We start from the raw sequence: 12,940 nt of genomic DNA on the forward strand, positions 1-12,940 counted from the left end.
GCCATGGTAAATCTACTCCACTATTTGATGCTATTCTTCAGTTCATGGAGCTCACATACTCACCAGCTGGCCTGCCAGCAGAGGCATATACTCAATGATAGCCAGCCGGACCCTCCACTTGGCATCTTCAGCCAGCTCCACTATGGCAGGAAGGAGAGACTGAGAGAGCTGACGGATGCCAATCACTTCATTTACACAATCCAAATTGGAGATGATATTCAAACGAACTTCAGGACACTGGAAGTACACAAGCCCCAAAAGAACACATAAAAATCAAGCTCTTTGCCCAGTATTCTCCTATTATCAGGATGAAGTAAAAACTGCTAAATAAATTTTAAAATAAGAAACTACTGACTCAGGTGAAAAAAAGTATAGTCTTGGAAGAAATACTTAAAACCAAGTACACAAATAATTTAAAGCACATAAATGTAACTGATCTTAACCAGAATTTTCAATGAAAAGTCTATAGGATGCTAAAGAGCACAGGCTCTGGAATCAAATTACATGCATTCAAATCCCAGATATGCCATTGCTGAGACCTTGGGTGAGTTATTTTATCTCACTGTGCCTCAGCTCCTTCATCTGTAAAATGATGATGATAATAAGACACACCTCATAAGATTGTTGTGATGATTACACGTAATGATACCCACAAAGCATTTATGATCGTGCCTGGCCCACAGTATTACTCAATAAATGTCAGCTATCATTATAATTTTGATATTATTACATTTAAATTTAAATGAAAGAAACTTTGTAAACAAAGATACACCAAGTTTAAAGAGAAGAAACCAGTACATATAAGCAGGAATCAGGCAGAGGATGAACAGATATTTTTAAGTCTATATGGAAGGCTCCTTGTGCCCATTTTCTGGGAACTTGTAACCCCACACCCAAACACAGGGATTGTTACTGGTTTAAAATAAGTTACTTTTTAAAATCCCTTCATCTCTATTTTGTGTTCTATTTTTGTGAAACCCCAAACCAAAATCAAACCAAAGCACTGACTATCAAAGACAACAGAATTTATAGCCAGACTCACCTCATCCTTTAACTGAGCTAAAAAAAGAGGTAGAAGATGTTCAATGGTATTCTCTTTGCCCAAAATTGTAGACAATCCCATAATTACAGAAGCTAGAGCTGATTTGACATGTTGATTTGTATCAGACACTAATTCCTAAAATAAAATCAAAATTAAAAGCCTTTGTTTTTTGTAAGACAACAGAAACTTCCATACCATTTCCCGAGGCATTTAAAAAGACAACACTATTTCAATAGTGATTAGCTAATAATGTTTCCTCAGACAGTCAGTCAGATAACATAAACCTATGCAACAAAGAGCATTTTACAATTATAAAGCACTAATAAGAGATAAATAACAATGTCATATATTAACATATCTGTCCCATTCATCCCTTGTCCACCTTTAAACTCGAAGAGATTTAAGGCAAACAAACAAAAAATTGAGGTAAGGTTTACGTTCAAATAGGGCAGAGTAAAACAAAAATTAAACTAAAGTTAGGTTTACCTTTATATAGGGCAGAATTTGATTCATGATGATGGTTTCTCTACCTTCAATGGGCAAGTTCTCACAAAGTTCTAAAAGAGATAAACAGAAAAAAATAATGCTTACATAGAGCCATTTACAAGGATCCAAATGAAGAAATTTAACCAGGTTTATCAACAGTTTCAAGTTAAATCAAATTGTATGTTTAACTAAATAAGCTCTACAGAGGACAAATGGCTCCTACTATAAACGCATTTTTTCGTCAATCTACATGCCATTGTGTATCACACCAATCCAACCTGAGAAGGCCTTTTTTTACAGAAACAAGATAAAATGGCGGTTTGGTTTTAAATATAAAGGGAGTAGCTTTATATGACAATGTAATCTTTGTAAACACTGAAATCACTTCTATTTGAAAACACATTCTACAACAAAAATGCAAATTCAGTGGCATAAACTAGCACCAAAACGAACACACGCTGCAACATCAATGAACACCCGAACCTTTGACTTTGTGGGCGGCAGCTGCTCGCACTTCAGCTTCGCAGTCTTTAAGTAGGTTCTGAAAGGCGGGGATGAGGTCACTTAGGGTGATTTTAGGACCCACAGCTTTCTGGAGCTATAAAAGAATTTGTACAGGTTTTGATGTATACTAAACAAAATAATTAACATGAACAAAAGAAAATAGTGTAATCTTCATGTATACGTTCTTGCCCCAAGCACTTCCAATTCAGAAGAATTAATTTAGAAACTTTTGGTACAAAAACAAATCTGTGGGTTTTTGTTTTTTTTCGTTAGTACTTAAAAAGTATCAGTGCAATAATTTTACCTCTGAAAATTTGTCAGCTACCATATAGCGAACTCGCCAGGATTTATCTTCCGCTGCTTGTCGAAGGGTGGGCATCACCAAAGCCTCAAGGTCATCCTGAGACAGTAACTGGGCAATACTGACACAAGCTTCCACAGCTAGGAGGCGCACTGAATCCTAAAGGAAGAAAATTGCTTTCTGTTACGGAGAGCCATGGGGCAGTGTGTGCGGTATGGGCCAGTGCTGTGGGTGTCACTGAAATACAACTACATTATATGCAGCCTCATGTCTTTACATCTTGAAATAGCTGCTCACTTTGCCTGGAATGGCATGTGAAAGCCATGAAGGTAGAAAACGACTTCGTTCTAAGAGTGAACAGCAAAGTAATTACGTTGGCTGGAGAGCAGTTTTTATTAAGGAAGACGAAATGCAAATGCAAAGATAAAGTGAAAAAAGGAGAACATTTTAATGATATCATCAAAACCTCACTATAACAAGTTGCTGAGGGATAAAATGAAAACTATGCTCGTACAAGTTGTTTATAACAGACCAGTACAGAAAAAGAGAATAAGGGTAAAGGGGAGTCACTGAGGAAGCTCAGTTTTCAAAACGTTCAGTTTGGGGCAGCACGAATAAGAGTTCAAGCGTGAGATGATGACTTGGAAAGAAATACACAGAAAACTGGGGCCTGCCCTGTGGCCAAGTGGTTAAGTTTGCACGCTCCACTTCAGCGGCCCAGGGTTCAGATCATGGGCGTGGACCTAGCACTGCTCATCAAGCCATCCTGAGGTGGCGTCGCACATGCTACAACTAGAAGGACCCACAACTAAAAAAAACATACAACTATGTACTGGGGGGTTTTGGGGAGAAGTAGGAAAAATAAAATCTTTAAAAAAAAAAAGAAATACACAGAAAACAAATTAAGAGTTCATCATAATAACAATAAAAAATCGTTAGATTTAAATGCTGAGGACCAAGGAGAGAATAACTTTCAACTGGCCAAGCCTAGAAAAATGGAGCAGAAAAAATTAGAAAGGTATGGGATTAATGAACTCAGCTTTCCAAACATAACTGCCAAGTGTCAATGTGATACTTACATGTCCTTTAAGCAAGTAGAAAATACAATTAGACAAATCAATGAGAAATTAGGAATTGAGACTATAGATTTGGGAATCATAAATACGTAAATAGAAACAGAAAATATATAAACATCTGAGCACCCAGGAGAAACAAGACAAAAATTTTAAGTGTTATGTGTGTACATAAGTATATTTTATATATATATATATTGCACATACATACAGACAACAGAGAGATACAGCAACATCCACTTTCTAAAATATTACAAATTTAAAAAATTGTAGATCAACAATAACTTACTATATGCCTGACACTCAATGACCAGGCTGAAAAAGGTATTACTAGGTTCTTGGTAGTGGCTATACAGATATTTCTGGATTCCAAAAATGATGCTAAATCAAAGGACTCCTATCATCTATGGGAAAATATACCAATAAATATTTGTTACTCAATTACTCCCCTTCCAGAACGCCTGATTTTCTTCCCATACCTGCTCCTCCCCCCAGAATCTTCTCTATCTCAGCAACGACACCACCATCCACCCAGCTGCGAAAGCCAAAAATCAAGATCTCCTTGACTCCTCGTCCCTTCATCAATCCAACTGTAGTTCTACTGACTCCACCTCCCAAACTTTCTCCCGACTCCCTCCATCTTCACTCTACCACCCTAGTTCACCATCATCTCTTGCCTGGATTATTACAAAAGTCTCCTAACTGGTCTTTTTGTTTCTATTCTCACCTTCCACCTTACAATTTACAATCATGTGCCGCATAATGGTGTTTCAGTCAACAACAGGCCATGTGTACAATGGTGGTCTCATAAGATCAGTACCACATAGCCTAGGTGTGCTGTGGGCTATACCATGAATAGGTTTGTGTAAGTACACTCTATGATGTTTGCACAACTAAATCGCCGAAAAACGCATTTCTCAGAACATATCCCTGATGTTAAGTGACACATGACTACAGTTTCCACCCAGAAGACAGAATCTTTTAAAAATATAAATTACATCAAGTCATATCTCTGCTTAAAAATCTAGGTGTATTCCCACTACACCTAGAAAATAAAATCCAAACTCTATACTCTGGCTTAAAGGTCCTCCATGATCTGGCCCCTGCTTGTCTTCTCCTATCTCATCTCTTATCAGTGCCTTCCACCCGCTATGTTCCAACCTTAGGGCCTTTACATTAGGTGTCCTTTCTTCCTGGAAGTCTCTTTTCCTGGAGCTCTGACGCTCTAGCAAAGGGCATAGCCCGTATTTTTCTTTTCTCTCAGTTTATGTCATCTCTTCAGTCTTCTTCTGACTAGCCCGTCTAGAGGAATGCCTTGTCATCACCCCATTATGTCACCCTATTCTATTTTCATCATAGCATTCATCTCTGATATTTTGCTTATTTATCCATTATCTGTTTTCTTTTCTTTTTTTTTTTTTTAAAGATTGGCACGTAGGCTAACAACTGTTGCCAATCTTTTTATTTTTTTTTTCTGCTTTATTTCCCAAACCCCGCCCTGCTCCGTACATAGTTGTATATCTTAGTTGCAGGTCCTTCTAGTTGTGGGATGCGGGACACCGCCTCAACGTGGCCCGACGAGCGGTGCCATGTCCGCGCCCAGGATCTGAACCCTGGGCCACCGCAGCGGAGCGTGCAAACTTAACCACTCGGCCACGGAGCCGGTCCCTATCTGTTTTCCTTCATTAAAATGTAAACTCTGAGAGATGGAGTTTCTATGCCTTGTTTAACACTGTATCCCAGCACCAGAATGGCGTAGTAGGTGCTCAGTACTTTTCCAATGAATGAATAAGCCCAGAGCAGCAATTCTATCACTGGTCGGAGGGAATATACATACACATACTTTACAATTAAGCACTTAATACTTTTTTGAGCATCAATTGCTTCTAACACCACAACTAGACATGACATGCCTCTGGATAAAAAGTAACCCCCCACCTATGAAGTGATCTTATTGCCCCAAAAATATCAAACCTAAATCTCATGAAGCCTCTAGATCAGGGGTGGGGCAAACACTGGCCGAATCCAGGACAGTCAGTTTTGTAAATAAAGTTGTACTGGAACATGGCCCTGCCTGTTAGTTTACTTATTATAGTGCTTTTGTGCTGCAACAGCAGAGCTGAGTAGCTACAACAGAAACTCCAGCCCACAAAGCCTAAAATATTTACTATCTGGCCCTTTACAGAAAACATTTGCAACGCCCCACCCCCACCCACCCCCCGCGCTAGATTCAACTACCAATTTGTAGGAAATGCAGAGGACAAAAGAAAACGTTAAATTAGACACTGGAAAATGAAATCAACAAAATCTCAAATGAGGATTTTAAACTAATGCTGTCCAATGTGGTAACCATTATCCATTGTGGCTTCTGAATACTTGAAATGTGGCTAGTGCCACATGTTCAAATGATTAGTTTGGATATACTGGGTTAAATAAAATATATTATTAAAATTAATTTTGCCTTTTTTTACTCTTTTAAATGCGGCTTCTAAAAACTTAAAACTAATAAGTAACTCACATTGTATTTCTGTTGGACAGTACTGTTTTAAACTATGCTTGAATAATAAAAATGCAAAGAGAAGCAAGGAGGTGGTTCCCATAAAAGTCAAGATAAAGCATTAGTCTTTAAGGGGGTGGGGAGCGAGGAGCGGAGAGTGGAAGGGGGAGGGGGTGTTTGGGGGGAGTCCACGGAGGGCCTATGGAATAGTGGCTGTTAAAGTCCTGTCTCCTTTCACAGATGATAGACAACATTACCTTATAATAATTCATTAAGTTACATATTTATTTTGTGTTTTCTAGATATTATTTTAATTAAAATTATTTTGAAAGTAAGATTTGCCACCCTCAGATTTCGAATCTGAAAATGAGACTCATCAGTATGCGTCTGGTGCTTTTAGTCCTGCACACACATAGTCATCCTAGCACAGGCGCCAGGCAAATTGAAAACCTGAAAGGACTCTTCTTCTCAAGTTCAGGAAGTCTGGGGACTGATCCTCTGAAGCACATACAGGAGCAGTACAGCCTGGCTGTGAAGGCCGTGAACTCTGGAGACAAACTGCCCAGATTCAAATCCCATTCCCAGCACTGCCAACTATGCAACCTTGAGCAACTGATTTCAATTTCCTGTGCCTCTGTTTCCTCATATGTAAAATGGGGTATCCCCCTCATGCGGCTGTTGTGAGGACCAAGTTACTTCATCCATGTAAACCACTTAAAACAGGTTGAGAAAGATTAAGTACTTTATTTAGGTGCTTGCTGTTGTTATTATTATTTCTATACCAAAGAGATCTAGATCCCTGGATTTAAAATTGCTATTATGCAAAGTCATCCTAAACATTCATATAGAGAAGGCAGAGGCTCAAATAGGCTTCCTAACCTTGCTATGCTTGTTTATCTCAAAGTCAAAAATTCCAGGAAATATTACTCTCCCAAATGACAATCCCCTCTGCAATTCCCATAGGTATGTCACCCCTTAATGCAGCTCTGGTCTTCCTTTCTAATTATGGCTCCCGTTTCCTCTGACTCCTCCTTTCAACAGCTGCTAACATAAAAGAAAATCATAGTCTGGTTAAGAAAGAATTATAGAGACACTGAGATGGGTCATATTAAACTTTATCCAGGCCAGAATAAGCATTAAATTTGCAAAAAGGATCCTGACATGAGAACCAAAACTTCCAAAGAAACTCTTAAAATGTTAGAGGACAAGAGCCTATCTGTGTACCTTAAATAATAAAAGTTAACTTACCTGTTCATCTGAAGCTAGATTAGTAAACAATGGAACAATTTCACTTTTCACACTGTCTAATTCCAAAACTTTTGCAAATTCACCCAACTTGGAAGCAGCAGCACGTCGTACCATTGGTGTGTCATCTGTGCACAAGGAACGGAAGCATCTAGAATAAATAAAGTAAGAAAAGTATTTCCTGTCAAACACCATTGATTGAACACCCTCCAACACACACATATACACACACGCACATACACATGAAGACATTTTAGAGGTTTTTCTCTTACAAACATCAGTGATTAGTCTTCTACTCACAGAAGTGACAAAGATAAAACCTCTGGTATATTCCACTGGACAATAGAAAGTGATGTCATCAATCCTACTATCCTTGTATCAGCCACTCACTGGTAACAGGGTACTGTGTAAACTGTCAGCAACAAGTTCCCAAAACCCAAATAACTAAAAAAAAATACCATATCTTACTGTCTAATTTCTGCTTTGAGAGCATTTGAAGCCCTGGGATAGCAAACGCTGAACAAACCACACGCAGATGTGCGAGAAGTGAACCAATCCCCACTCGCCAGGCGTTTCACCAGAGGTACAAAATGAGCTTCCAGAGCCACAGGAGTATGCTCCTGGGAGATCTGCCTCAGGGACTCCACCGCCTTGTCGCGAACCACAGTCTCTTCCACAGTCGCCAGGCTTTCCAAAGGAGGCTGAGTGGACCAAAAAGGAAAACCAGAGAAGAAAATTTATTAAATCAGTTTACGTACAGATTATCACCTTTTAAAGTGACTGAAAGGAGGTGGTACATGTAACCATGTTAGCTACACCACACCAAATGGTTACTTTCAGTTCACACAGTGATAACATATGGTGTGTCCAACCTGAAGACACGACTTCTGTAGGGTAGCCAAGATATCATGTCCCAGATGGCAATTCCCAGATGGTGTCTACAAATGACACCGTGGAAGAGATTTGACACAATATTAATATTACTATGAGCTGAATCACTAGGTTTAAAAGATACGTAGCCAAATTCAGACAGGATCGTGTATATTTCAAGAATAAATGCAAAAACATGAGCAATGCTGGGCACCACAATTACATGATGACATCTCATCAAGCAAGTGAGTCCACGGCCATTGGAGTGTTATTCTACCATTTCTGGAAGTGCAAGCAACCCCTGTCCACTAGCTCCACACCATCAACCTATCCAACCTATAAAAGCCTAAGTACAAATCATTTTTCTCAGAATACATCCAGAATCTTTCCATGAGCCAGACATAAAGCAGGAGTTTCTGATAAAACAATTAATTGAAGAGCACAGAGCTGGTAAGAATCCTTGCTTGCAGCTTTGGGAAGCAAAGAGACCAAACAGGTTGGTCTGGACTTGGCTCAGTAAGTGAATATGACAAAGCCCAGTGAAAACTGAAGGATGTTCTCTGAACCTCTCCCTTCCTGGGTTTGCATTTGGTCTAGGTAGATTCAGCATATGCTATGAGCTGCAAATGTTAAAGACAAAACTCATATGGAGAACTGAGCAAGAAAATGAAACAGAATTACAATGAGTCAAAAGGAAGAAGCAAGTCTACCTAACAGACATTTTGAAAATGGTTTGATGCAGAGGTAGAAAGTACTCAGGTTTCCTAAGAGGTATTTCAGAAGCCCTTTGAAAAATTACTGCTTTCTTACTTGTGAAGGCTCTTCAAGACCTTCCCCGCCTTCTCTGACCTCCTCTCATGCAGTACAGTTGGACAATCTCTATCACTACCACAGGACAAAGCCAAGCTCCTGAGAATCGCACACAAGTTGTCTCCTGATTTGAACTCTGCCTATTTCTCCATGCTCTTTTCCTACTGCCCTCGACCACCACTCCTGCCAACCCCAGTCCAACACTTGTACTCCAGCAACACAACCTGTTTCATGCTTCCAAGCCTCTGCAACTCATTCTTTCAGTAAATGATTACTGTTGTATTCTAGCACTGAGGACAGAGAGAAACAAGAGACAGGTTCCTAGCTCCAGTGGAGTTTATATTCTAATGGAGGAAGACAACACCTAATCAAGAAAACAATCAGATGGTGATGAGTACTCTGTAAAGAAACAGAATAGGAGGAAGTGATAAGGGGTGACTGGGCGGTAATTTCAGATTGAGTGGTCACAGAAGGCCTCTCTGAGAAGATGCTTTGAGGTTGATATCTGAACGACAAGGGGCCAGCCATAGGAAGCTCAAAAGAACATTTTATTAGAGGAAATACCTAGAGCAAAAGTCTTAAGGCAATAACAAGGTTCGTCTATTCAAAGAACAGAAAGATCACTGTGAATGGAATGAGGTTACCAAGAGGGAACATAGTGTGAGAAAAGCTCACAGAGGCAGGTTTTGTAAGCTAAAATACAAGCTCTGGCAGAAATTTGGATTTTCTAAGAGCCACGGCAGAGAGTGATCCATCTGCTGGGTGTACAGTGAACTGTGGGGGTGAGGTGGAAGGCAATAGTTAGAAAGCTACTGTAGTAATCAAGAGGAGGGATCATGTGGCCTGGAAAGACTAGAGGAAAGATGAGCCAGGTAGTAGTAGGGATGGAAGAAATTGGACTGATTTGGAATATACAGAGAATCTGCAGAAGTTACTAATGGATTAGATGTGGAAAATGAGGGAAAGAAGATTCAAGAATGTCTTCTGGGTTTTGGCTTGTGCAACCGGGTAGACGGTGATGCCATTTACTGAAATGGGACAACTAAAGGAGAGGCATATTTTGGGGAGAAAATTAAGATCTGTTTTAGGCATGTTAAATTTGAAATGCCTGCTTGACATCCTAGTAGAAAAATCATAGGCAGATGGAGAGAGACAAAGAGATAGACATTTCTCTCTCTCTCTCTGGCTATATCTGAAGTTCCATAGAAAGGCAGAGAGAAAAATCACAAGTCAGGATCACACAGACAGTATTTAAGCCCTGAAGGATACACCCTCATCTTGCGCAACTGTCGAAATTCCTAGTCATCCTTCAAAACCTGGTTCAGATGTCATCTCCCAAGAGGTCATCCCTGATCAGCCTGAGTTAATCTCCTTCTCTTCTCAATTACTGAGTACCATGTATGTGCTTCTACTTTTCCATCTAACACTGTACAGTAATTATTTGTTGATAAATAAGGACAGAGACCTCATTCCATTCACACTGGTCTTCTTTAACATTACCACTGTAACTTCAGTGCCTGATATAGTAGGCTCTCAACAAATGTCAACTAAATTGAACTAAACTCACCAAATTCACAAAGTCAGTCAGAAGCAAAACTTATGCTTACAATCGAAGACAAAAAGCTAATAAACATTTCCAAAGTCATGACACTGCTAGACGAGAATTATGATTTCCAATTTCAAGGAAAAAAACCCAAACAAACAAATCTTTTTTCTCCCAACCTCTAAACTGACAAATAACTCTAAAGAGGCAGAAAACAAAAGAGGAAGAAGTTCTTATATTCATCGTCAGAAAAAATAAGAAAGGGTTGAGCCCAAAGTGCCTACATTATTTATTTTCTCAATAGCTAACACTGTGACTATCCATAAAAAGATGTGAATAAAAAAATGTTGCAATATGCCTATCACCAAACAACGTATCATTTATACTGCAAAACTTCTAGAAGGAGGGCAGGCGGAATATACTTACCAGCAAACAGTGGGCAAAGTCAGGACCTCCCACGAGGCCGGTGAAATTTCCCAGCTGCTCTGCAAGAGCTAACAGTACCTCATCTTCATCATAAATTGTATCTGGAAATGACAACAACCCAGTACTCATCAACAAGGACAGCTGGCCCAGAACTGGGCACACACAAAACTAGGAAGAGGCTCACTATGTAACTAGATGGTCCTGTCACAATCCTGTAACAGCCTTTTCTTCCTTCTCATTCAAGAGTCTTCTTAGTTGTTTTACAGAATGAATTAGAAACTCATAATCCCATATCAATTATTTACTATTAACTAAACAGTTAATGTTTGAATATGTCTGGCCACAGTATTACAGTATGCTCTGTCCTGTTTCCTTTTGCCCAGAAAGCATCAGGCGCAGTTTGGTACTTAGCAGTGCTGTGGGTAACAAATGCTAAAAAATAATCAAAGTTTTGAAAGCCACTGGAAAACAGAAACGCCCATGCCTGTCTTTAAACAAAGATTCACATACCTGTAAGGAATGGCAGCAGTTCAGTTCGCGTCCTTTCTACTCCAAGTGCTAGAGCAATTGTTGATAACTTCTTAATACTGTTGAGACGGAGCTTTAAAAAACAAAGTGGAAAAAAGAACGAAGTAAAAAAACCAAAAGTTGTGATTTAGCCCAGAAGACAAAAGTTGCAAACAGGTGAATTAATGACATACGGGTAAGAATGAGAAAAACCTTCAGTTTAGACTTTATTCTATGAGGAACCTCAGGAGCTCGGCTTCATCAGCCAAAGGAAGATCTAGTAGAAACACTCCGAAGGGCCCACTGGCGAAATGAATGAAAGAACATACGATAGCCAGGAAGTGAGACAATTTTAAAGAGAGAAAACTCCGGCAGTGATGAAGCAGGTGAAACGGATGAATACAACCCCTGCCTTTTCAAAGAAAAGTGCCCCCCGAGCTGCTACACCGACTCCTCTAGGTTAATCGGCCAACCCACCCTCTTTCTACCCAGCAAGCCCGGCCGGGGTCCCAGCCGAGAGGAAGGCACCCATTCACCCGCACTTCCAAGGGCCCCTGGCGCCCCCGCGCCGCCCCGCTCCCGCCCGCTCGGCCACAAGGACGGCCGGCCCAGGGCTGGACGCGGCGCTCCCTCCGCACCGCCCGGAAGGGGCGCCCAGACGGGAAGCCGCTTCTCCCACGACCGGCCCGGACCGGTGGGACGCCGGGCAGACGCCTCAGGGGGTCAGGAAGAGGAGTGCTGGCGAGGTCCCCAGGAGGGTCGGGTCGAGGCACCCAGCCCCTCACGGGTCGCTCCCTTCCTCCCCGTCAAGTTTCTACTCCGAGCCGGCTCTTTCAATCCCCGGGCCTCCCCCACCGCGGCGCCGGCCTTCCCCCTTCCCTACCACGCGTCCCGCCGGGCCCGCCTCCGCTCCCCGACCCTGACCCCAGTACCTGCACGTCCTCATTGCGGAGCTCGTCGATTAGAACCGCGATCGGATATAGCGAATCGTCTCCATCTCCCCCTGCTGCCCCTGGGCCGATCCCGGGCCCTGCAGCGCCCGCCATGTTCTTTCTCCTCCGGCCGGTTGCCGCCGCCCGGCCCCGCCCCGCGCCCTGGCCCCGCCCCGCGCCCTGGCCCCGCCCCGCGCCCTGGCCCCGCCCCGCGCCCTGGCCCCGCCCCGCGCCCTGGCCCCGCCCCGCGCCCTGGCCCCGCCCCGCGCCCTGGCCCCGCCCCGCGCCCAGGCAGGCAGGGCTAAAGCCCGCGCTCCAGCTCCGCGGAGGTGTAGGAGCCGGGTGTCTACCCGGCTCGTAAAGGCTCCCGCCCAGTCCCCCTTGCGGGAGCTGTAGGTCTAAACTCCAGAAGAAGGGTGGGCTAAGAAAGCGAACGGATCCCCTGCGTCCTTTCCCCAGCCGAAAGAAACAAGGGCAGGGATTCATCCTGCTCCTGGTGATCTGAAGGGGTCAGGGACCTCCTACTTAAGTGACCCGTGCTGTGCCCTCTTAGGACTCAGAGGGATCAAAGAGGATGCCCAAGGCCAGGAGGAAAAAAGATTTAGCGCCTCCCCTCCTTTCATCCTGGCCCTGAGCCACTGGGTCTCCAGCCCTAATTTCCCCACTAGCCTCAAGCTTCCACAGAACCCCTCCACCTCTTCCTT

At 42.3% G+C, this 12,940-nt stretch overlaps 1 protein-coding gene across 7 annotated transcripts in view; it reads right to left on the bottom strand.

Annotated features, from left to right (window-relative positions):
* PPP2R1B (protein phosphatase 2 scaffold subunit Abeta) overlaps positions 1-12,412 on the bottom strand; it is a 35,041-nt gene extending 22,629 nt beyond the window's left edge. For 5 of the 7 annotated variants that reach the window (XR_011540847.1, XR_011540846.1, XM_070623094.1 and 2 more), the window contains exons 1-10: positions 12,237-12,405; positions 11,308-11,398; positions 10,798-10,898; positions 7,617-7,849; positions 7,152-7,299; positions 2,337-2,492; positions 2,012-2,126; positions 1,529-1,599; positions 1,043-1,177; positions 64-237 (exon numbers count right to left, since the gene is read on the bottom strand). Coding sequence is in view for 4 of the 7 variants with exons in the window: in XM_070623094.1 (XP_070479195.1) it covers positions 64-237; positions 1,043-1,177; positions 1,529-1,599; positions 2,012-2,126; positions 2,337-2,492; positions 7,152-7,299; positions 7,617-7,849; positions 10,798-10,898; positions 11,308-11,398; positions 12,237-12,350 (1,338 nt within the window). In the remaining 3 variants the exon portion in view is untranslated. Of the gene's footprint in view, positions 1-63; positions 238-1,042; positions 1,178-1,528; positions 1,600-2,011; positions 2,127-2,336; positions 2,493-7,151; positions 7,300-7,616; positions 7,850-10,797; positions 10,899-11,307; positions 11,399-12,236 lie in introns of all 7 variants that reach the window. The other 2 variants (XR_011540845.1, XM_070623092.1) reach the window with 2 other exon arrangements.
* Between the last annotated feature and the right edge of the window lie 528 nt (positions 12,413-12,940).

Source organism: Equus przewalskii, chromosome 6, assembly GCF_037783145.1.
Source record: "Equus przewalskii isolate Varuska chromosome 6, EquPr2, whole genome shotgun sequence".
In the NCBI taxonomy this organism is placed as follows: domain Eukaryota; kingdom Metazoa; phylum Chordata; class Mammalia; order Perissodactyla; family Equidae; genus Equus; species Equus przewalskii.